The sequence below is a fragment of the Phodopus roborovskii genome, unplaced genomic scaffold (assembly GCF_943737965.1).
Source record: "Phodopus roborovskii unplaced genomic scaffold, PHOROB, whole genome shotgun sequence".
Lineage (NCBI taxonomy): Eukaryota > Metazoa > Chordata > Mammalia > Rodentia > Cricetidae > Phodopus > Phodopus roborovskii.
Window position 1 is genome coordinate 3,359,313 of NW_026126413.1, and position 26,651 is coordinate 3,385,963.

At 37.4% G+C, this 26,651-nt stretch overlaps 1 protein-coding gene across 1 annotated transcript; it reads left to right on the forward strand.

Moving 5' to 3' along the window:
* Window positions 1-2,447: 2,447 nt before the first annotated feature.
* Hapln1 (hyaluronan and proteoglycan link protein 1) lies at window positions 2,448-23,944 on the forward strand. Its single transcript, XM_051182941.1, has 4 exons — window positions 2,448-2,805; window positions 17,800-18,171; window positions 21,838-22,140; window positions 23,596-23,944. The coding sequence occupies exons 1-4, from the start codon at window positions 2,706-2,708 to the stop codon at window positions 23,883-23,885; spliced, it is 1,065 nt and encodes a 354-aa protein (XP_051038898.1). The 5' UTR covers window positions 2,448-2,705; the 3' UTR covers window positions 23,886-23,944.
* The last annotated feature ends 2,707 nt before the right edge of the window (window positions 23,945-26,651 follow it).

The window sequence follows — 26,651 nt, forward strand, 5'->3', positions numbered from 1 at the left end:
GCCCCCAAGCAGATTCATGTCATCAGCTCTGCATCATAGATGAATCAGGAGACCCCAGTGATAGGGAACATGCCTCCCAAGACTGTCTATCTTATACCTTGTATATTCACATATAACAGGAATCAAAGAAGTATGATCATAGTTGTTTCAAAGCAATATGCATATGTTAAAAAGATAAAAAAAGCTAATATGTCTCCATCACAAAAAAATAAGTATAACTAAAAGTAAAAATTGCTTTTTCTTAAAGGTAAATCAGTTACTACATTAGTAACTTTGAATATAAAAACTGACTATAGCAGGAAAATGGAAATATTTGCCTCATAGCATTGGCCACAGTAGGCAATATGCATGGCATAGGACTTGACAAAGAAGAAAAAGCTAATGAAAATATATTAAAATTATTTATCATCATCATCCTTATTATTACAATCTTTGTTCCCTACATATATTCAAAGAGAGAGGGAGATTAAGGGAGAGAGGAGGAGGGAAAGAAGCAGGGAGAGAGAAAGATGCTCTCATCATACTGGCATTTCAGAACTAGGCAGCTATGAGGCATCTTAATTCAGTGCAATGCACCTTCAATGAATAAACAGACATAGAATTAAAAGATAAATAAATAAATAAATGTATATATATGCCCATATATATACATGTATACATGTCTATATATCATATCTACATATCTATCTGCCATCTATTTTCTATCTTCAGTGTATCTATCTATCTACCTATATATCTATCTAGATCTTACACACATGTATGATTTTAGGTAAAATGATTTAAGGTAACTAGGTAATTGAATTGGTAAGATCATACAACTTTAACCGTGTGTATATTTATAGCAGTCTGTGAACTAAACTATGTGTGATCACAGTGATATGAAAATTAATTAACAAGTTTTCTCCCTTTGCTCATTGTACCACTCTTCTAGATGTGTTTCCTCTTTTAGTTGTTGAAATTGCATTCCTCTGGATTGCTTAGAGTAAGCAGAGAGCACAACATGCCTCAGAGAGTGTTTGATAATCGCTACATATTTGTATAATTACCTCAATAATATTAAAATTTACAAACATAAAGTTGCCTCTCTTCTAATTGTTCACCTAAAGCACTACGTAGGTAGAAAATGATCAATATTTATTAGCTTTAATCTTATGGACAAAGTCATTGGTACTAAAACATATGTTACAAAACCCTCAGGAGAACAAAGTTCTGTAAATAAGATTACAATACCAGGTAGACTTTTGAAGAGACCACACCTGGTCCCCAATACAAATGAGCCATATATTCCCCATCTTCTTCCTGTGACATATAGAAGAAAAGAAATGACAACAAATATGAAAGACTAAACCCATAGCCTCATGCCAATGGCAGTCTCTGTGGTAAAACTTCAGTCCCAGAGAAACATGGGGAAGTCCTGGAGAAATGCGTGGTGGGTGGGGGCATCAAGCAATAGAATACACTTCTACCTTAAGGACCTCCAGGAACAGACAGGAAACTCATTAATACAAGTATTGCAGGGAGCCAGGATTTCCTGGAAAATAAACAAATTAGTATGAGAAGGCAGAACTCTACAATTTCAGTTTTAAAAATAGCCAGTATTCTTAAGGCTGCTGTGTGCACGGGAGCAAAAGAAAGTCCTTCTTGATGTTTGCCTCAGCTTTTACATCAGAACAGAAACTACACTGAGATTCTTCCCTGCAAATACTGCAAAAATGAAAGGTTTGTCATGATTGAAATTACTTTTTGCCCCTTCAAATAACAAAGTTTTAGGGGATGCCGTGTGCTGTCCTCTCCTATCAAGTCACTCTGATAAAGGACAGGCAGTGTATGGATCTGACTCTTTCACTTAGGATCAGAGTTGTGCCTTCCTTTCTAGTTCAGCTCTTCATTTGCCTAATTTCCCTGTGAGCCTGGCAGGGACATTCCTGGCAGGGCTTGGCTGACCGCAGAGCCCCTACCTGACACACTATGTCTGTGTGTCAGCACTTTAGCTTGCAATGAATGAAAAATCCATCAGTGTGACTGCAGATGCATAGATCTCATCTAGTTTGTCCAAATTTTCAGCTCTCCACCGCAGACCCTGGCAGTGTGTAAGATGGTAAGTGACTCTGTAGCAAATGTGCTGCTTCAGCTTGGTATTCCACCCCCCCCCATTCCTCTTTTCTATTTAGAACAAGCAAATCCAACCTGCTCACTAAGCCACATGTGCAATGAATGATGATGTCAGGACTCATGCAAATATCCTTAATTTGCTCTGGTCTAAGATTCAGTTCCTAATTAGGCTAGCTGGATAAATCTTCATAAATAGATGTGCCAAATTGTTCTTTGTTAACTTATACTCCAAACTCAGGGGGTTAATGTTTTAAGAGGGCATTTGCCTCCTTACTAAAGCTCCTTCTAACTCTCTGGAAGTCTTCATTGCCAAAAGCACAGATTCCCAGATTCACAATTCTGCAAAGACAGAGTTAAACACTGTTTGGACTCTGGCTGCCTAAGAGGAACTGAAAATTTTCAAAGCTCAGTCATCAGCCCTCAAGGGCTGCTACAGTAACTTTCTGAACAGATTGGGTTAAATATTTTTACAGACCCATTCTATGATGATAAGGCGGTAATAATTTGTGCAGTGCAACACTCCAAAAGGTTCCAAATTTCTCAAGCCTTTTTGTATGTGATCCTCACAGTGGAGAAGGGGCTGAGCTACAAGGATGAAGAGTCTCCTTCTCCTGGTGCTGGTTTCAGTCTGTTGGGCTGATCACCTTTCAGACAGCTACACTCCGGATCAAGACAGAGTTATTCACATCCAAGGTAAGAAAGAAAGCACAAGTTCTAAAGTCACCATCACATGGATTACAATGAGATGCATGCCTGGTGTTTCTTCACTTCTGTCCTGCTGCATGAACTTTTCCTTTTCCTTTCTGCTAATCAGTGAACATGCTCCTGGTGTGTGGATGCTAATACATGAGGGGGGCATTGTAATTTGGGAGGAATTGAAGTTGGGAATCTTAAGACCATCCAACTGCTGAAAGTTGGTGCAGTTAATGTTAACTGCAATTGGTATTTTCAAGTAGAATGGGGTGCGTTGGAGTTCATTAAAGTGCAATGTTAAAGAGGGAGTTACAGAGCCAGAATTTAAGATGTAAGATCATTGTTTCACAATAGTTGCTTAATGATCAGAAGAAGCAATGCAAATAAGGAAAATATCAAATACTCTATGGGCTGGGAAATTGTAACTTACCCTGTTACTGTTTCTGTATAAAGCTTTCATTCCCAAGGACCAATATACTGGCCCTGCATATTTCTGTTGAGCTCAGCTGAATCTTCAGCCAGAGAGCTGGAGCAAGGCTAGCGGCTGCAGTATAATGCAGCTCTTTCGTCAGCTTAAGCTTCTGTTGAGGGACATCCTGAAAAAAGAAAGCTGAGAGACTTATGCAATAAGGAAAGGCAGTCCAAGGAGCAATAGCTTCTCACCTGCCCTTGGATGCTAAACAATTAAAGTAAGAATTATACAACTTAAATATACACTATTACTAATTTTAGATAAGTTCAGTTTGGGAACCAGAGACATTATAAGTTTGCTAAAAGACATTAAACAGCAAGTTATAATTTCAAGGTCAAAAGTGTAGCCTCAGAAAACTATGTTCGCTGTTGAAACTCACAATTTGTAAAGGTCATTTGATAGTTTAAGTCTGGTAGCAATATTGTCCTGTAAATGTTTTGGCAGTTCAGAATAGAATTTCTAATTAGTATACCTCTGAGCATTTTAAGCACATCCCTTTCAGTTTTGTTTGCTTCCAACAGCTTTATTTTTTTCACTGTTGAAGCATAAAAAGAAATTATATAATCGTAAATTTTCCTCTGAAAGCTGCTGACTCAGCCATTCCCTTAATGTATATATTCCAGTCAAAGCTCCAGCCCAAGGCTGTAACATTTTTTACACACTGATATTAAAGATGAAGAATAACATCCTTTTAACTTTCAGTCACAGCATTCAACTCAATTCAAATGGGAATACTGAATCATTGGTAATAGCAACTTTAAATCTAATATAAAATAGTCTTTGTATAAGTATGCTTTCAACTTACAAGATCTACTCAAGTTATAGCATAAACCATGCAGTCTTGTTAGTCTATGTGAAACCCAGTGAATGAAAATGTTATTTTAAAAACATTCTGACATTTACAAACTAATCCATGTTAGAGTAAGTTATTTAAACAAGAAAAACTCCCATAGCCCAGTTTTCAAATCCTATGTGTTCTGTTGAAATTTAGTTAAAGGACTCTAGTCCAAGTTACCCAAGCTATTCAAATGATTTCATACACTGGTGGACTTTTCCCAAATTCCTTGATAGTCCACTTCATTTCAATCGGTAAACTAATATTCTTAGAAAGTGTAGGCTTCCCTGGAAGGGCTCCTTAAGGTTTTCAACTTATACGGTGCCTATATTCACTGGTAGAAATTAATCTTGAACTGTGGCTTGGGTCACAGCATTATGAGGTTATCCTCATACATGAACTTACTCTAAAGTTGGTCAAATAGCCATCCTGACCATTTTCCCCTCTCCTCTCCCTTCCTTACTGCACCCACATTGAAGTATCAAGTGACAGAGCTCGATAATCCATGTCCAATTGACCCGTGGTAATTTCAGCTGTCTTTTTATAATATAAATATAAGCCTCATAGCAAATAAGGAATCGGGAAGGTAAAGAGCCTTTGTTATATCCTGAAGTACAAGATTCTTCTCTCATATTTAAACTATTTGCAATAATCCAGAGAAATTAAAGGAATTGAAACTCTCACAAAATGTTATGAGCCATTTGTACTCCAATTACGAAATTGGCTGGCTGAACCTCAAATTACTGAATTATTCCCTATAAGTGGTGTGATTTCACAGAGGTAGAAAAATGTTTAGAATTTCTATTATTATTAAAACATATTTTATGTCCCTTATTCACCATTAATGTTCTATTTTATATTCTAAATTCTCCAAGCAAGAGCAAATTATATTGAAGAGATATTACACATAGTCCTCAGATTCTCCTTTGATGCCATCATAGAGACAGGACATTTGACTGATTTGTCCTTGAGCCTCTCCTGTCTCAGTTACCAAGTACCTGTCTGGTTGCTTCTTTACATCTTTGTTGTAGATTTTATAGGCATAGAGAAGTTTGATTTGGCAATAACAAGGGAGGAAAAGAAGGAGAAAGGAAGAGGAAGAAAGGAAGAGGGAGATGGACTGAGGGAGGAGGGGAGGAAGGATAGGCAGGAAATACAATTCTGAGCACAGAGCACAGACCCCAGTTGGTAAAGTGCACACTGTAAGGCATGAGGAGCTGACTCTGAGTTCCTCAGTGTTCACACAAAAGACTGGATGTGGAAGCACTTTCATAACCCCAGCATGGTGGGAAGAGGGAATCGGAGACAGATGGATTCCTGGAGCCCATCGACTAGCCACCCTAGTCCAATCAATGAGCTACAGATTCCATGAGAGACCCTGTCTCAAAAACAAAAAACCCAAACAAACAACAACAACAAATAAAGAACAATAAGAACGATGAGAGACCAAGGAAGACAGCTGATGTCAACCTTTGTCTTCCATGTGTTTATACACAAGCATACAAGCACACACACACACACATATGCATACTTGCACACACACATATGTACACTTGCACAGACATATACCACATAGAAAATAGCACACATATTCACACACAAAATATCTACTGATTATACATACACACTCACAAACACACACACACACACACACACACACACACTGACCATCTAACATTTAAGCAATCTATTTATTTGTTTTCCAAACATTGGATGTTTTCACACAGACAACAGTTATACTGTCAAGGATGAATCATCTCAATAAACTTACTACCACCACCACTAATGCAACATAGGTGATACCACAGAAGAAAATAAAGATTAAATAAAGGTAAATATGGAGAGAACAGTAATTAGTCACAAAAGGGTCATAAATAAACTGTGTATCCAAATTCATTGAAGTGTTTAATACGTAGCACTTTAAGCCCATAAAATAGAGCTTGTAAATGTTTTTTAAGCTTGATATGAATAATATACACTATTTTTTATATTACCCTGCTAAATGTCAATTAAAACCATGGAGCTTTATATTTCTAGATACAAAATCTTCTTTTCCAGTGGCAACAAATTCATATTGGATAGTCATTGCATTTTATCCTGGGTGCTGCAATCAAAAGAATGAGAAAGAAATCAAATTATTAGAAAGTACATATCTACTAGTAACTCTTTTTTGTTTTGACTGAAAGTATATAAGAATTAGTGTTGACTCAACTAAAGCCCCGTGTAAAGTCTTTACAGCATGCTAATTTTCTATTTTACCATCTAATGAAAATACTTACATTTCTTTTTTGTTTCAACACTTTACTTAAAATCAAAATCTGTTATTTTAATCAAGTCATTTGTAATATAAACACTATCAAGTTCTAGGAAATTACAAGTCACTTAAAGATAGTCAAACTAATAGTATCTAGGAATAATAGTCATTTTTATAGAAAAATTATTTCAAAATAAAATATTGAAAAAATAAATACAACACCTCTGTAAAAACTACTTCAATTTTTTGTATATTTTATATGGCCATAGTAAAGTACTGTTTAGAACTTTAGCAGTTCTGGGACCTGGGAAAATGGAAAAAGAGGCAGACTAAAGTATCATGTAATAGGCAACTTTATTCAGCGCCTCAGACAATTTATATTCTAAGAGTTAGAGAAGTCACATAAGTAAAGTATGCAATCATGCAGGCAAGCCACAAGTGGTGGACAAGCCAAATGCAGAAAAAAACGTGTGTTTTCCATAGAGGCATATAATAGCCAGTTGTACTGAATAATCTGAAGTAAACCCATTCCTATTCACTATACCTGGGAGGGCCAAGAAAACAATCTGAGAACAATTCTGTGTTCTTGAAGAAACAGGTCACAAACTCTTGTCTTGGTTTCTGGGAGTTTTCTCTCACAAGCACTCGCAAGTATCCTCACAGGACTCATTCTTGGATCATGTCCCAACACCCTCCTACCTTTTTATATTTTTTAAATGAAGGATATCCAGAGTAGTTTTGATTTAAGATATTGTAGATAAATCTAATTGCCATTTGATGTGTGACTATTCTATAAGCAAGAAAATCACAGAATTAAAACAGTGAACATATTGTGTGTAAGACTCTGTCACCAAAAACAAGGATTCCAAACAATGTCCAGTACTATTGGTTACATAATGATATTGAATAGAAAAAACTAGACAATAGCTTGAAAAGAGACCCATATGTTTAGAGGTTCTGATACCTTGTAGGAATTAAACCTGTATCTGTCCTTTAATAAGAACACAAATGTTATGATGTCCTATGTAAGTGAGAAATGATACAAATCCCAAGGAAAAATTAAACACAGTAATTTTTTTCAGATAAATAAATGAATGAGTCTATTACAGTCTCAAGGTCTAGTGATAAACACATTGTAATTTTAAAGATAACAGGTACTGAACTCATCTAATCTACAAGTTGAAGCAAAGGAGAATGAAGAATGTAAGACCAATACATTCGCTCAGAGACACTTACTACAGATATGCATGTTAAAACAACTACTATCACCAGAAAGAGAGTTCCAGGTGACACAGGGCTCTGTGTTTCATAGCATAACTTCTCCTTTGGTGAATAGAGCCTTGATTTGGCCCCAGGAGGGTAGGTTTGACTTCTGACGATATGGTAGATCTCTCCTTTTGCCCTTTGGCTGGAAGTTTGCTATCTTTCTGGAGATGTCCATTGTCTCCATGCCCTCTGCAGTTGTCCTTGATGCTCCAAGGATGCAGGTACCAGAGAAGAATCCACAGTAGCTTCAGCTGCTGTGAGGATTCCTGTCTCTTATCTTACAGCCATGTTCAGGTCTCTGTTCATAGTGATACTTGTTTACAGCTCTATTTGAAGGTGGGACCTGAGAAATGGAGATGATAAATGAGATAGACAAGTCTTATTCAATAACTAATCTTATTCAGGGCATCAGACATTTATGCTATAATAGTTAAGATGAGCACTTTGCATGAGTAAAGTGCAATCACAAGGGCAAGTCACATGAAGCAAAAATGTGTGTTTTCTACAGAGGCATATAAACAAATAGAAATACCAATTGTAATAAATAATCGGACCTAAACTCACTCCTATCCACTATACCTTGGAGGGGCATGAAAACAATCTGAGAACAATTCTGTGTTCCTGAAGAAAACCATTGCCTTGATTTCTTGGAGTTTCCTCACAAGCACTAAGAAATCTCCTCAAAGAATTCAATTCTTGGTCTGTGTTCTCAGACAGTACCTCTAGACTCATGTAACCTCAGAAATCAATATCCAGTAATCATTACAAATGGTAACCATTTTTTTGCCTGGTTTATTTACATACATTGGCTACTTGGCTTCTTGTATAGTCAGTTATTAATCACCACACACTCTGAGTAGTCTATCACTTTATGTCCCAAGACTAACCTCTGAAGTTTGTTGAACAAAGTAAGTCAAACAAGAATTCACCTTCCCTTTTCTACTTTTCACTCAAAGGAACATAGATATCCCAAGAAACCTGAACACCCCAAAGCCACAATGCATTGTGTATTAAGCCTGTTAGAACATGAATCATTTTATTATAGTCAGATGTGAGCAGGACAGGGAAATGGGGAAGAAAGCCTTTTCTATTTTTTTACAAAGCATTTGAAAGTCTCTAGTGCAAAAGGTATGATTAAAATGAGACTGGAAAAGTAAACAAAAACCAGACTAACTTAACCTTTGTCATCCAGAGTTGCATTTTACATTTAACCATTGAATAATGGTTAAGTCTTAAGCAAAGGTGTAATCTATTATGACTGCCTTTTATAAATGACTGTGTGAACAACACTACAATGAATGCTCCATGAGTCAATGTGAGGTAGCCCTTTAAGAATGCTCTGGGCATTTTGTCAGCTTGACTAACTAGAGCCACCTGGGAGCAGGAACCACTGTTGAAGAATTGCCTCCATCAGTCTTGCTTGTGAGTTTGTTTTCAGGGCGTTTTCTTGGTTAATAATTTATGAGAGAGGATGCAGCTCACTGTGGACAGTGCTACCCCAAGCAAACCGTCCTGAGTTGTATGAGAAAGCAAGCTTGAATATGCAATGGAACAACCCAGTAACCAACAATCTATGGCTTCTGCTTCAAGCCCCAGTATTAAGTTCTTACCTTGGCTTCTCTGGATGACGAACTGTAACCTGTTAACCAAATAAATCATCCATAAGTTGCTTTTTGTCACAAGGTCTTATCACAACAACAAAATATACAACTAGGATACTGAGGTAGTGTAGATGGAAATTCATGATGGCAGGATTTTAATGGTTGTATATATACCAGAATGTACTGATAGAGTGGACACAGGTCAACCAAAGCACTTGTATTTGACTTGTGCTAAAGCCCCCAGGTGTCATGGCAGGCAGGGAAACAAACTTCTTAGAGGTGAAAATGAAAACTTCTTTAAGTTTGAATTATTCAAACCAGATCAAACTTTTGGAGTCTGATACCAGGCAGTTTAATACCAACATATTTAAACACAGTATATTTGGAAAGAAATTTCCTGGAATAAAACAATCCCCTATACAAAAGGAGGTATGATTACATTAAAACTCAATTCAAACTCAATTCAGATCTTCATGGAATAAATCTAGATATGCTACCTGTATTAGTTCAAGGGCCTAAGGAAGCATCTGGCCTGATCTTGGTTCTACTGATAGCCTTGAGGTCATTTGGGCTGTTAATCACCTCCAGTTCTGGTTGTGAGAGCTTGATATGGTATGGCCCAACAGATAACACAGATCACCAGGCTATTAATCACTTCTAGTTCCCATCCTTATGTGTGGAAGAACAGGTTTTACATCGTTTCTTTTGAGAAGACAATCCTGTGTGCTTACCATTCTTCATAACCCTGGAGATCTATGGGCACAAGGACTATCATGCTCACAACAGACTTACATTTTCTTTTCTTTCAGCACTAAACCCAGTGCCTGACCCATTGAAGGCTCAATGGTTCGTGATTGTTAGCAAAACAATAAAGTTCCCTAAATTTTTTTTCTTAGTGCCTTTGTACTACTATGATATCTTACACATACATACAGTGCTAATCTTATCAGTGTGCACAATTAAGTGTCCTTTCTGGAAATTATAAATAATTTGACCTTCTACTTCCTCCTTGAAAAGAAATGTTCTGCATGGAAACAAAAAGATTTGAGTTCCTTTCCTTTATCATGTAATAGAAGAGTCTCGGCAATTAAGAAATATGTGGATAATCTCAGATAATAAAGGAAGCTGCACACAGTATTATTCCAGTTTCTTTATAAACTTTCAAACACTGATAGTCACGATCTTGGAAACTACATTTACCCCCCCCCCTTCTCATTTTTTGTAAATACCTTGAGAATGTCATACAATGTATTCTGATCATACTCATTCCTTCCCCTGCTCCTGGGGAACCCACACCCACCTTCCTTACCCACCAAAACCTGTGCCCTTGTTTTTTAAGGCCCATAAAATACAGTTTCTGCTGCTCCTACACTTCTGGATGCATGGCTTTCACTGGGATGGGGTCAAGCCACATGGGCCTCACCTTTAACAAAATTGATTCTCCCTTTCCCAGCATCTGTCAACTGCCAACAGGCCCTTAGCCAGGGGTAGGACTGCATGGCCATCTTTACTCTCCATGCTGGGATTTTGTATGGCCTAAGACTACAGGTCTTATGCATGCTGTCACAAATGTTGTAAGTTCATATCTGCAACTGCCTTGCTATGCTCAGGAAACATGTTTCCTTAAAGTCATCTACAGCCTCTAGCTCTGAAAAGTCCACTCCCTCTGCTGCAATAATCCCTGAGCATTGAGAAGTAGATGCCCTGTTTATCTTAACAGTATTATTCAATACACTGATGACTTGTCCCAATTCAATCTTTTTTCCTGTTTTACTTAATCTTTCTATGATAGCCTGAGTTATTATTTCTCAGTCTAAATTAATAAGAGTTTAATGACAAATTTTACCCACTGGTAATACAAATAAATTTAATTTCTGAAGATTATTAACCAGAGAAGATAACTCTTACCAAAAATACTAAACCCATCTCTTGCTCTGAAACAAATAGCAGACTTCATGTCAGAGTGCCATTGCATTAATATTGACATTTATAACCAGTTACCATCCCATCTACTCCTCCCCAACAGGGATATGTAGACAGGGTTATGCAGGGAGTCTCGGTTAACATTGGCAGAAACTTAAGCATCCTGGCCCAGGTAGGTGATTAGCAGCTATTGAGACTGAGATTCATACCCAAGTAGTCTTTCTCTTTTGAGTGCTGTGCTCTCATGGGAGCCAGATAGACTGCATGGAAACTTCCCTATTCCTGCTGAGGTACTTTTTGAGTGAAGGGATAGGTGAAAATGGCCAACATTTTATTCCATGCACTGTTGTTCCAATCATTTAGAACCATGTTCCTAAATAAACAAGTCACTATGAAAAGTTTAGTCTTGGCCCTTAGTAGATGTGTACCTCTAGGCTGCCATGGTGACTTTAATAGGACTAAGGTCAAGATAATGATCAAAGTATTGAAATTAAGGAAGGAGTAGAAAGAAAATGTGTTATATAGAGATAAAGATGAGATAGAACCTACTTATTGTTTGACATTCCATACATTTATATACTCATTTTGTGTGTGACTCACTGAGTTTAATTTGAATTTTCATGCCTGAGCATGAGTGGGAGGTTATTTACTATAGCAAGGGCAGAGACTATACTGCCTAAGAAAGGGCAACCTCTTATTCCATCACCTGTCAATTGGCAGTGGGCCAGAAGAGCAGTGTAGAGCCCCTTAGGGGCTCGTCAAATACAGTCTTTTAAGAGTCACTGCCTTAGAAGAATCAGCAGGGGGACTGAGGAGGTGCAGGGTTTTAAGACAACTGATCCTAGGAACTGTTTTCTGGAAGAGCCTGGTAAAGTGGATGACCAACTGTTAAACACGAGACATACAAGGAAGGGCTAAATGTTTCTCAGTACAAGTTACTTCAACTGGACAGTCACATCAGTCAGGCACTGGCAAAGCTCTCTGTGTGTTTAAGTAAACCTTCCTAAGAACCCTAGGATGAAGTTGTCTTGTTCTCCTGTACTGATGGGGAAACTGAGTGTCAGAGGGATCAGGCACCATGATCTAAGAGGCATAGCCCTTATGCTTAACCGATCACCTTTACTAGTGAAGAAAGGAATGAAGACATAATGAACATAGGAAAATCAAAAGCCCACAAAGATCCTATTAGTAAAACAGAGATAAACCACTTTCTATATGTTCCTTATACTAAAATATGAAGAAAATGGAAATAAAAAGGCAGAATATTTACCAATACCTTATATTTTGGGTTGTGACCTAGCCTATAACTGCTGAGCCATCTATCCAGCCCAATTAACCAACACCTTAACACACTTAGGTGTGCATCTCAGAAATGATATTTTTAAAAAGTACTTAATTTATCCCCATAGAATTACCTTGGGTTTCTAGATGCCTACCTCAAGCAGGAAGGCTTGCCTTTATTGGCAAAAATGTTTTCATTATTGGCATAAATGAACATCTAGGATTTAAAACAGTGGCGGCATGTGTCTTTATTTTTTACTGTAACGTTGGCAATCACAATAACATAGCACACATTCATGATCAGGATTGCCCCCCAACAATGCTATTTTTCAGTACTGAACGATTTCCATCACAGTCAATTTAGCCAGTAGGTAGGGGAGGAAGACTATGTGCTTAGATCCAGGTTCATAGCACACTGAACCAAACAATGCAGTCTCAAAGAAAAAATATCTGCTGCCTGAGAAGACTGTACAAATACAGTTCTGTGTAATTTGGTAGATTCACAAGAAAGAATTGAGCACGGAGACTCTGTGGTTATTAGAGAAGGTCCAGAGTGTAAGGAAGAGGCAAAATAGATGCAAGGCTTGTTTACTTTGAAGGCAGTGTTTGCTGAAGGCAGAGAAATAGCAGCAATCACCAACAAAAAGGATGATTGTTATTACCTGGTTTCCAGCATTGGGGCTTTCATTTATAATTCAAAACTAGACACCACGAGAATCCTTGGCAATACTGCCTTTAAGGGGTAAGGAACATGAAATGAAGCATCTTTAAAACCTTGTTTAGAGATATCAGTTTTGCTAAGAGAGCAATACGCTTTCTGTAAAAAAAAAAAAAGTAATATTTTATTTGTAACATCATACCATAAGCACACCTGATGATGACTTATTATATGTTTTTCCCAAGGTCCCAATGTGTTTATTTGCTTGTTTGTTTTCAGGCTCATTGCTCATTAAGAAATTCCTCAATTTTAAATTTATTTTATGCCATTATTAAACATTGCATATACAGTATGCATACACAAAGTTCAAAGTTTTCAAAAGATAGAAGTATGCACACCAACAGGCAAACAACCACCCTCACAACACACACACACACACACACACACACACACACACACACACACACACACATATTTTCTACCCTTCCAGAAAGAATTTTAAAACTTTGGTCAAGGTCTTTCAAATGACTCATCATAGGGCTTCAGATGCCTCATTACCTATGTTTAGGATACAAGAGAAATCAGTTTTCTAGTTTATGTGATGAAAAAGTTTTCAAAAGAGATAGTAGTGATGGCTGCACAGGGCATTGGAAATAGGAAATGGCACCTCATTGGATACTTGAATGTGACTTAAAAATGTGTAAGTATGCATATGTGTAAATGTACATGTATATTTGTGTGTGTATTTGGAGTCATATATACCTTATATGTTAACAAGCTTTTGTTGTGTTCCTTGTAAAGGTGTATTTTTAGTTCCTATTTGACTATCATAAACAAGAGGCCACTTAAAAAAAATGGTCTAATAAATCTAAAATTCTGGAATCTGCTAGCTCCCATACACCATGGGAGAATGTAAACTGACAAGATTTGTTGTCTTGTGTGACAATCTCAAAGGGATAAACTTTGACTCCTAGTGGCTTTTACCTTTTTGTTACCTGGGTTTCTCTGAACATGAACTTCAAAACAATTTCACTTCTAATAGAACTAAGGACAACAGTTTCAAAGCTGTGTTTCTAATATTTTTTTCTATAATCACTCTCCACCTATTGTTAAGAGACTTGATCTAAAGTACATGGTGAATACAAAGGTCATGCTGTTTTCATTTTGTGCAGCTGAGTTTATTCTCTAAATTTCATAGCAGCCTGTAAAATAATAACAGGGACCCAGTGGTCCAGTGCACCCCAGCTGGTGCTCTCGCCATGCCCTGCTGTTTTCCCTGGAATAAACTCTGTGCTTGGAAGGGCATCAAGTTTCTCAAGTCACTGTCACTCACCATTTCTGATAGAAACAAGTAATTTCATACTTAAAAAATGCTCTTGAAAAAATCCATACCACCCACTGAGCATCTTTAATTTCCCAAATTACCTGTACATTTTGAGTAAACAACCTCATTTAAGGACAAGATCTTCAGTACACCTAAGAGGCTGTGTGACTCTACAGTAAAGATAAGAACAAAAAACCAAACATATGCAGCTCTCTTTATTTTATTTGTTCTTTGTTCTTTCATTTTGTTAAGAAGAAAAAAGAAGTCCTGATTCTGAAGATCAGAGTTTAGTCTTATATTCTTCTTCTGTACTGCTGTGAGACTCTCTGTCCTGTCACTCAAGGAGTTTTGATTGATGTGTGAACAAATCAGACTAAGCTACAATTTAAGAATCCCATGATTAATGCCAAGCGGTGGTGGCTCACACTTTTAATGTCAGCATTTGGGAGGCAGAGGCAGGTCGATTTCTGAATTCAAGGCCAGCCTGTTCTAAAGAGTGAATTCCAGGAAATCCAAGTCTACATAAAGAAACCCTGTCTGGGTGATCAGATCCAAGTTTGCTGTTGTTGTTGTTTGTTTTTTGATTTTTTTTTTTTCTGTAGGCAGCACTGTGCATTCTACCTTCAGTTCTCTTGGTCCCTTTTTGATGATGTTGTCATTACTTTTTCATTTCCTTGCTTACTGTCTTTCCTGGCTGGTCCATACAATGAAAGCCTGTGACAACACAGAGCCTGCTACAACATTAAGCTAGGTGTTCTCCTGACATAGACATGGTGGAATGGAGGAGCTATAGTAGGACTTTGACAGAACTTTGAAAGCTTCTCACTTGCTAGCCTGGTTTCATTCTTCTGCATCTTCTTGTTTGGTAACAGACCCTTCTCTCTCCAGGCATGCTCAGTGATTTATAATCTGCAAATCTGGTTGAAATGCAAACCAAAGCCATTGTCAGGACCACAAGTGGGCTTGGGTTAGTGAACACTGATGGCCACACATTACTAAATGTGCTAGACATCCTTTCTAGAGCTATTCAAATTTCAGGAAAGTCATTAAGAGCAACAGAAAACATAGAACTTGTAGTTCTTTGTACAAGGGTTTTGTCCTTTGCTATGTAAGTTATGAAACAAGATCTTGGATTTATCCTGAAACATATTACAATTGTACTAATCACACAAAATCCCAAGGCCCCTTAATGAAAAGGTTGAATTTCATGTATTATTTATATTTTTTACCTGGTTGGCTCATAAACCATTCCAAGTACTTGATATCAAATATCTATATGTGAAAAGTTTGCTTAGCACTAAGCAGGATTCTAGTAATCTGAGACATACTGAGTGAAAGTTGTGCAACAGAAACCTAGCAGTTAATGCCATGTGCTATAGTCTGATAGTGTTCTAAGTGCTTCTTGTGTGCATGGTTCACTGTATGATGCCTTTACTATTTCTAATTCTTGTGCAAGGTAAGGAGTTTAAGGAATGCACAGCTAGCCCAAATGAAAAATTATACATTACATTACATTAGACTAGTCTCTCTATCACATGAAAAGCCCATTCTTATGTGCTGCTGTGCCCTTTATCTTTGCATGTTGGGTACTGGCTTTAACTTTAAATTGAACAACCTGGAAAAATCATAAATCCGATGCCTCCTGTAGAGGTGCACAGTGTTTCTATTTATACTCCAAGTCCAGAGTGGCATAAAGCCCCTTAAACACTAAGCACTAGTGGCCCCTATGGTCATTGGTGAGCATACTTAGTCAACAGCATCTTTTCCTTCCCTGACAGAGATGGCTAGAGATGTTTGATAGAATTTAGATACAGGTCTAGAATAGTGGGTGCCATGTGTGTATATGTAGAGGTATAGGTATATGTATATCTATCTACACGTGGGATAGAGTAGAAAGGGATTTCTCTTTTTCTCTATATATGAAAACATTTAATGAACTGTGTTTGTGATTCATTTTAACTAACTGCTCTATAAATGCATTATTGTCTACTTGCAGTAGCTATTGACAGTGAGAGCATTGGTGACTTTGTCACACTTTCAGTTTTGAGATTTGGAGCTCATATCATAAATGCAATGATATGCTACATTTTGAATAACAATTCTGGTCGCAATAACATCAGACTACCTGATTTCAGATATTTTTATGTTGAATCAGAGTCTATTATATGTGTCAATAAATGAATTTTGAGTGTGGTTACTCTAACTAGTGATTTGTACATCATAAAATTCATGGCCAAGGTTTTTTCAGTAGCAATTGTCCTAAGGCCATAAGAACTTCCAAGCTATATAAAAGGAAGCTTTTATATTTGGGAAATGGGTGTCTGGACAAGAGGTATGTTTGTCTTAGAGTTCTTACACCTTTTCTTTTTCATATCTCAAGAATCCTCAATAGAATGTGTCAAGGTCAAAAGCATAAAATGCTAACCAGGGAACCCCAGGGAAAGCCAAGATCTGAAAATAACAGCTGGCTTTCTAAAAATGAAAGCCCTGCTGACTTGGCAATTTATATTATTATGGTGCTCTTTGGAAAGCCATAAAGTCCTTGGAGGGTGAAGGCAGGAAACCAAAGGAGAACAAAGGGGAAGAACAATAAAGGAGGAAGTGATAAGTGTAAAACAAGATGACAGAGAGAGAGAGACAGACAGACAGAGAGAGAGAGAGAGAAGAGAGCAAGGGGGAACTAAAGGGAACATAGACTGAAATGGTTACTTTGTGTTAGAAGGTAAGTATAAATTTCAGCAGACTTGCAAATTTTCAATTTTGGAGAACATGTCTCAAAACTTACAGGAGTGTGTCACCAGCATTAAGGCTATCCTTCTGATGTCCAGTCTCAGTTGGAGTGGGACATATGAATGCCACTTGAAGTGCTCTAGAATAGCATGGTACAAATGTGCATATAAATGGAAAACATAAAAGCAAAAGTATTTTATGTGGTCATAATGATAAGAAGCAAGTGAAGTGTGTTTCTTAAAGGCTTTCTGTCAGTGTATTTCAAACTTACTGCATTAGAAAACCTAGAGGAACTTATTTAGCCTTGAAAGATTTGGGGTTCATACTGATGGTCAGAGAACTGTGTGACTTCTCTTAACTTTGCATCTACTTTTCTGGTATTAAAATAAAGAAAAATGGAATCAAAACATTGTTTATAATTTACTACAAAATCATTAATAATGTTTGCATCTCATAATTTATAATGATTGCTGTGCATGTCATTCCCAGTTTTATAGTGGCTTACAGACACCTCCTGACTAATAGCCATATCTTAATATATGCTTCAAAGCAATGACATAAAGAATGGTATTCATTTTAATATATGAAAAGTCTGAAAGCACATGAAATTATTTTCTGCTACTCCATCAATGCTTCTTTTGTTGTTACAGCGGAAAATGGCCCCCGTCTCCTCGTGGAAGCAGAACAAGCCAAAGTCTTCTCACATAGAGGTGGCAATGTGACACTGCCATGCAAGTTTTATCGAGACCCTACAGCATTTGGCTCAGGAATCCACAAAATCCGCATCAAGTGGACCAAGCTAACTTCGGATTACCTCAGGGAGGTGGATGTCTTCGTGTCCATGGGATACCACAAGAAGACCTATGGCGGATATCAGGGTCGAGTGTTTCTGAGGGGAGGCAATGACAATGACGCCTCCCTGGTAATCACAGATCTCACCCTGGAGGATTATGGAAGATACAAGTGTGAGGTGATTGAGGGACTAGAAGACGATACTGCTGTGGTAGCGTTAGAGTTGCAAGGTAGGTATTCATAAAGGTCGTTAAACTTTGAAGGAATAATTAGGAATGATTATCACAGCAGTAATGTGAGGACCCACACGTCTAGCAAATTTTTATTCTTTTATGATTTGCAGTCTGCATATGATTTCAGCTTTCATATTCGAGATGTATGCACAATACTTCTGTGGAAAACTGAAGCTATTTACAAGGAGAAATGTGCACTGAAAGTGAATTAATAATTTTTGGAAATGGTCTTATGCTATTCAAATCCCATTTTGTGCTTATTGAGAAATTCAAATTAGGTTCTTCTATTATGCTTCTAAAATTATCTCTGTTACAAACTAATGGTAAGATTTGTAAAGGACATCTGAAGTACAATACATGTAATCGCATTCTGTAAAATGTCTGCAGAAGTTAATTTAATGGAAAAAGTAACCTCTCGGTTTACTTAAATATTCTTGCAAGAAAGTAATTATTTTAACAGCCTGGAGCCTTTTAGGCATCAAATACCAAACAATGGAGGCATTTTGGAGTATTTCTATTTTTTGAACATATTACATTCAATAGGTTCAACAGTCAACATGCAGACAAGCTATACAGGCAAATGTGTCTTTGCCTTCATCTTGGTTCCTTTTTTTAAATATTTTATTGGGGGGGGGGAGGTTCTGAGACAGGGTTTCTCTGTGGCTTTGGAGCCTGTTCTGGAACTAACTCTGTAGACCAGGCTGGCCTCGAACTCACAGAGATCTACTTGCCTCTGCCTCCTGACCGCTGGGATTAAAGGCATTTGCCACCAACACGCCTTTCTAAAAGATTTATCAATTATGTATACTGTGTTCTACTTGCATGTATCCCTGCAGGCCAGAAGAAGACACCAGACCTCATTACAGATGGTTGTGAGCCACCATGAGGTTGCTTGGAATTGAACTCAGGAGCTCTGGAAGAGTAGCCAGTGTTCTTACCACTGAGCCATCTCTCCAGTCCCTCATCTGGCCTCTTATTCATCATTCTAAGAAAATTTTGGTGTTGAGTTTTTTATATAGTTCAAAATGTCTTGTTTACATGAGTTTCACCAGTGTTCTGCACTGAATTGGTAGGATGGCTTCTTTCACAAAAGTACAGATATGTTTGCTAGGAGCATTTATCCCATCCTAGAACAAATTTTTGACTTTTGAAAATGACAAACACTGACTACTGACCCTCCCAAATACCTCAAGATTCCATCAGGCATGTAGAGCTTCATCATTTTAATCTCCCTGGTAAAATCCAACATGGAGCTGCATGGCTTCAGAACATATATTCTAACTATAAAGAAGTTCAGTGATATATATATATACATATATATATATATGTATGTATATATATATGTTATGTGTCTAGTTCATCCTAGTATGGGATGCTTTTTGCTTTCAACTTTTTTATAACAAAGTTAATAATTAAATTTTTAGAGAAAATAACAAAATGTAAACAAAAAGTTTGTGACTTTATAAAAGGATTGTATGACATTATGTTAAATTAGAAAGAAACTTAAGTATAAATATAGTAGACTGGATTTGGAACTAAATCGATCATATTTGAGATAATCAGAGACTATTAAAAACTTTTCTACTGCCCATGAGAGGCACTGTGACACATGACACATGATGGTCAATTTAAATCTCAAAGATTTTTTTCTGGATCTTTAAAGCTATTACAAATTAAAGCATCCTATATTTCCCAGTTTCCACCATGAACTAATTGGAAAAGAAAATGTGACACAAATAGTTTATATCTTCAGATAAGTATGTGGGGGAGGGTTTCTGCCACTTGAGTTCTAGCTATCAAGAGAATCATTGCACAATAGATTATTTTCCTTTTTGGGGACACACCTAGAATTGTGAAGAAAAGAGGACAAATATCTTGGAAAAAATAAAGCACTGTAGCACTTCTGTTCTGGGGGCACACTGTGGTCCCAGTTGTGCATGGGCAGAGGGTGTTCTTAGAACCATCTCCAGGCCCTTCTCCCCCTTACTGCAGCAGGAGTAAGACATTTTCCTTCTTCTGTTGGCTCTGATCCAGCTGATAGATCCCTCAGCCAAGAACCTGAGAAAGCAGAATGAGATCAGAAGGCTTTCTTGGATCCTTGCCTACAGAGACCTGTGCCAACTGGACTGGTCTAGAGGGACAGGGGTGAGACTTGATTTAAAGCCTCAAAGTCCTTTTGTAGAAACATCCAGAATCATTTAGAAAAGAACACTGGCCATGATTGGTTGTTAGAGAACTGTACATCATCTTGAGTAGGATCTGCTGTTTTGTAGCACATAACTTAAGGCCCATACTATTACTGGGACATTCAGACAAGATGGCTGCATTCCATGTGCTACTTAGCTGTAATAATATTTCTAAGAATGCTTGCTCTGGATTATCTTTTATTAACTATGGGGTAGATTCTTTGGTGTCTTCCTTAATATGCAGTAAATGATACAATTCTGAGTTCTTAACTTGGGAACCCATCCTAAAAACAAACAAATAAACAACAAAAAAACTTGTGGGACACGAGACAGCTCAATCTCCCCCAGTAATTATTGACCAAAAGAAATGCTTTTGAGACACAATCAAATACCAGTCCATGCTCTTTGCTTTTACTATGGATTGTCCTCTAAAATACTTGACTCTTCACAACTAACCCTGTTTGCTCTGTATTCATTTTGCATAGCACAAGTTTAAGGAAGCAACTTTTTAGGTTCATTTATATTGAAGGCATTTTCAAAACCTCAGTTTTAGTTTGTAATATGGCATAAATAGAGTAGCTAAAACTGAAACCCATTTTCAGGTCCCTTCCACACAGTACCTCTCTCTGGTGCAGGGAGATGTGCCTTTATTTCTCAATAGACTTTGTTTACCTGACCTTTAAATAAATGTTTTAGCTTGTTCTAGCTGTGTCAAGGGCAGAATCAACAGTTAAGGAATACGTTAGAAGTTGAAACAAATAGTTATAAAGCCTTGCATAGGGTGTGCCTCCTAAGCACAGAATAACCATATTAGTGTGAAACAAGGCTGGTGAGACTTTTGTTAGACATGCACATTCAAGTTTCTCTAAGGAATAATCCCAAGGGGATAGTCACGTACTTGCATGGTTTCAGGAGCATGTGTGAAAGTAGATGTACATGCATATTTGAAGCATTCAACATATGCCTTTATATGTGTCAAAGACAATGTAAAACTAACTACTTTGCTAACTCCATAACAGTAATGACCATGAAAACCATGGTGAATTTTTTAAAATTACCATGTGCACTACATTCCCCACTGCCCTTACTATTAGCACCGACTCTTCCCTTCCCAGAAAAGTTCAGCAGTATCTATCCTGAAGATGATAACCAGTAGCTGGAGACATGTTCTCAACACACGGTTTAAACACTATAACCCACGGCTGCATCTCTTTCTGAAAGGAGAATTTTTTTTTTTAGCATAAGTTGCCCTTGGCACTGGAGGCAAATCACTGAAGTTGTCAGTCCAAGTAACAAACAGCAAGTTGTGTGATGCTTGCCACAAAGTATGTGCCATGGAAAGGGGCTATGAGAGACCACTGAAAGCTGACCGGAACCTAGTGCATCTGGAAATCCCACTTTTTCTCCATACCCATGTGTACATAGGCGTGCTCAGTATTCTATCACTAATGACCATCTCCTCCTCATCTTTGGACAGGTGTGGTGTTCCCTTACTTTCCACGGCTGGGACGCTACAATCTTAACTTTCATGAGGCACAGCAGGCTTGTCTGGACCAGGATGCTGTGATTGCGTCTTTCGATCAGCTGTATGATGCCTGGCGGGGTGGACTGGACTGGTGCAATGCTGGCTGGCTCAGTGACGGATCTGTGCAGTACCCTATCACCAAACCACGCGAGCCCTGTGGGGGCCAAAACACAGTGCCTGGTGTCAGGAACTACGGGTTTTGGGACAAAGATAAAAGCAGATACGATGTTTTCTGTTTTACATCCAACTTCAATGGTAAGACGGTAGCTGCATTGTCTTCTTTTCTATTCCAGAGAACAAGTTGTCTTAAAACACTGTTTGGATTTTGGTGTTATCGTCAAAAAGCAAAACAAATCAACAGTAATAAAACCCAACCATTTAAGTTATTACTATATTTTTTTTAAAAAAAGATAAAATGTTTTTAAATCTTGAATGTTCTAATTTACTAAGTATCTATATAAATCAAACAAAAACGCCCTACCTCTAGTCAGCCTACATTTTAACCATCCTATTTTTAACGAAGTAGTTGACATTGTCCCACGGTACATGTTTCACATTGCCATAGTGCCCTATTCCTTAACCATTGCTCCCTCTGCCGATGGAAGGAGCTTCCCTGCCATACATGCTCTCTCTTGCCCGGTCAGTCACATTGTGATCAGCAAAGTTCAGACCAAAGGAGCACAAAGTGAGACAAGTAAAGCACAATTAGCATTGGGAGACAAAAGTAAGGAAAGGGTTGCACAACATCGTGGCTGACTCATTGCATTCCCACTCCCAGACCCTTTGGTGTGCTGCCCCGAACATAATCTTGGGGTCCTATCACAAAATGTAGAAGCCTTTGTTCCAAATTGATTAAGAATTTTAATAATATATTAAATTAATTTAATTTTAACAACTTAAATAGTTACTAAATATATTAATATATGCAGTGTATGCCACTTCAGCTCATTGATGGTACATTTTGTACATGTTATTTATTTCATCATGCTAATGGGATCTCAGTAACTAACGCTGTAGTAAGTGGTTGAGAGTAACAGTGTCCATGTGAAATGAAGAAACAGAATGATGTCAGGCTTCAAATGGTGGAAGTTTTAAAACATCAACAAACCCCTCTGCCAGTAAGTAAGAGAGTGCAGACCGGGTTTACATTCAGTGAGTGTATCATTGATGGCCAATGACTTCCTGTGTTTGAGAAATTTTTATGCTGTAGGCTTTGGTTGAGAATAAGGTCTTATTGATACCTGTAATGAAAAGAACTCGAGGGCTTTTGGTTTTCTTAAATGGACTTTTATGTAAGGCATGTTTTTTGATCCTTTCACATTCAAATTTTGCCTCTCTAGAAACTTGTACTGGGGTTCAGTCTTGCTACAAGTAGAATTTAAATAGCTCTTCTTTCAGCGTGGAATTCTGTCTTCCCTAGAACCACAGAAGGCTCTTTTAGCCTCTAATTAGCTAACAGAGCTGCATCTGCTGCCATCGTGCTTTTCCCTTTAAAGATATACAAGGGCATGTGTGAGCACACACCAAGAAGCAGGGAACAGCAAATTTATTTAATCTAAAGTGACCTATTAATATGGCATTTAGATGGCGATTCTATGTCCTCCAAGTTTCAGGTGTTGCTCTACATCCCCATTCACTGAGAGGCACTTTAGCTTTGGGCTCTTTTCCATCTGTCACAGGCTGGCTGACTCTGTCTCCTTCTCTCCACAGGCCGATTTTATTACCTGATCCACCCCACAAAGCTCACCTATGACGAGGCAGTGCAAGCTTGTCTCAATGACGGTGCTCAGATTGCAAAAGTTGGCCAGATATTTGCTGCCTGGAAGCTTCTGGGCTATGACCGTTGTGATGCCGGCTGGCTGGCGGATGGCAGTGTCCGCTACCCTATTTCTCGGCCAAGAAGGCGCTGCAGCCCTACCGAGGCTGCTGTGCGCTTTGTGGGCTTCCCGGATAAAAAGCATAAGCTGTATGGTGTGTATTGCTTCAGAGCATACAACTGAATGTGCCCTAGAAAGAATCAGTTCTCCAGTTACAGGGGACATGAGAAAGGTTTTTTTTTGTTTCTGTTCTTGTTTTTAATACGAACTCATGCAAGTTACCAAAACTGTGATAACCCTTTTTCACTTACTGTAAAGAGTCGTTTTCATAAAGGTCAATTCATTCATTTGTTTTGTAAAGCTATCAGTCAATGTATATTATAAATTAATATAAGTATAAGGGAAGCTAAAAAATGGGCTTCAGAGCCTGTCTTATGCTACACCACCCCAACAAAATGCCATTTCATGAACAGGGCATGCAATAGTCTGAGGATAACCACGGTTGTGTTATGGAAAATAAGCAGCAACTTCCACAAGCACAAATTTTACAATTTCTATAACTTTGAAATGTACTTCATTAAACAAATTAGAACCACAAATTTTAAATACGGGCTTCTTTACAGAAACTGGGATTCCGGGAGGTGCAAAAAACTCAGTTTCACAAGGGAACAATGAACATTTTTTTCTAAAAGTTAATACTTCAAGTCTTCAGTATACAAAATAGTTTACCATTTAAAATTTTATCTTTTTGACCAAAGTGAAAAGCATATAGACTCAGACACATAATAATAAAATTAGTACTCCTAGGTCAACCCATTTATATGAAATATAGACTTGTATTTGCAGATAATATTTTACCAATGAGAGATTGCTACCTTCTAATTAAAATTACCTATATCCACAGATAATATTTTATCAATGAGAGATTGCTACCTTCTAATTAAAATTATCTATCAGAAAGAATTGTTTTATCATTTTTGAGTAGCTTCACTGAGTTATATCTAAATTCTAAGGGATCTTTGCTAAGCAGTATTTAGAATTTACTCAGGGCAGTTGAAAAAATAAACTGCTGGACAGAAAATATATAATATGTATCAGCTTGATTTAGCATATAAAACACTATTGTCCTATAAAAATAACTTTAACCTACTTAATATTCCTTTCTTATTTACATTATATAAGGAAAAACATCCAAATGAATCAATAACTCTACACTCGCTTAACTCAGAAACCAAGACTCAATTTCAAAAAATCGTTGCTCCTGTTTGTACACACAATAGAGGCCCTAAATAGGACCTATGTTTAGGAGGAAAAAGTAAAAAATAAATGCAATTCTAGAGAGGCTCTCAAATAGAAACTACAGTGACTATCAGTTTCCTTTCTGGTTACCATTTGGCAAAAAAATAAAACAGTGGCACTCACACCGAAGACTACACCATCAAGCTTTAAATGAAAACTTAAGTCCAGGTTCTGAAAAATGTCTTTCAGTTTTAGCAACTCCAATCTTAAATAAAACTTTATTTTACTGACTGCTGAGACCCCACAGGGACCAATATTTGTATTTAAGTAATTTTCTGGTTTCCATTGTTTCACAGTGAACTCTGGTGAGTGAGCCTTAGTATAATAATCCAAGTACAACATAGCTGGTGTGCTGTTGTCAATGTTTCTAATGTAGATTCCCCCAAATGAATGTGAGTAAATAAATCTGTTTCCTGAATTGAGCATGGTTGCACTAAAGCTCTGTGATAACTGAAATAAATTTGCTCTATAAATATAGAGTTACATGTATGGAAGGCATAGAGCAGCTGGAAGTCCATGGAACCATAACTCTCATGACATGTTATCTAGATAACACATTGTAAGCCAATCTAGAGCCTTTCTTTCAGATGCTTTAGTCTTAGAGCATGAGGATGTAGTTTTAAGTTAGGATATACAAATTACATAACACTATAAATTCCAAGAGATGATGAGGCTTCATGAAAACACTCCTAACTGAACTCAGACTTCTAAGCTACAAGTTAAAGGTAACAAATGGTCTAGAATGTAATATTATTTAAGGAGGAAATTCTGAACACCTTATGGGCAGGGATAAGCTCTTTGGAGGACGACCGTACTTGAATAATCATTACCTATATTTTAAGAATTTTGCCTGAAATGGAAGTAGGAAAATTTTGTATTGAAGTAGGTGCATTTCTTTCAGTTATGATCATAGAACTCCACATTTAAACACAGTAGCATTTCTTAACTTTTGAATACTTAGTATAGGAAACGGTGCTGATCAAAATCTCCAAAGTGACTGTTAGCTGACTTACATCTGTACCAATTGCATACTATTTGTCCATTCTTGAAAAAAGCATCCTAGAATGAACACTGCTGGGCAGAGTTTTTAACTTCTGACTTCACACAAAGGACCAGAACGCTGGTGCCCTTTGAACTCCTAATTGAAAAGGGGTCTTTTGTGTCTCTGTTTTATTCCACCAGATATCTATTTTCATACTTCATATCTCATTATGAGTGTCTTCAGGAGAAAAGTTCTCTTAGCACAATTCCTAACAGAAAGTTGACATAACACTAATTCAGACATCACTTTGTAGATTTTAAGATTCCCAGAGTATCAAAAGAAGGAAATGACAGATATATTACAAAATGTTTTCATTATTTTGTTTTATGGCCTATATAAAGAACAAATTATATCTACACATTCCCTGAGACTCCCTCTTTCATTTGAAAACCCTAAGCTAAAAAGAACCAAGTCATATAAAAATACAATATACGGATGAAGATAAGTCTTCATATTAACACTGGAAGCCATCTTTTAATGACTGCTGCCATATTTTATCACAGCAACTTTTAGACAAATATAGTATTTGTAAATTTAAATTTTTTTTTTCATATAAAGAGGGCCGGCACCTAGTAGTGTTATGTTGTGCAGTAAGATGGTCAATTGTT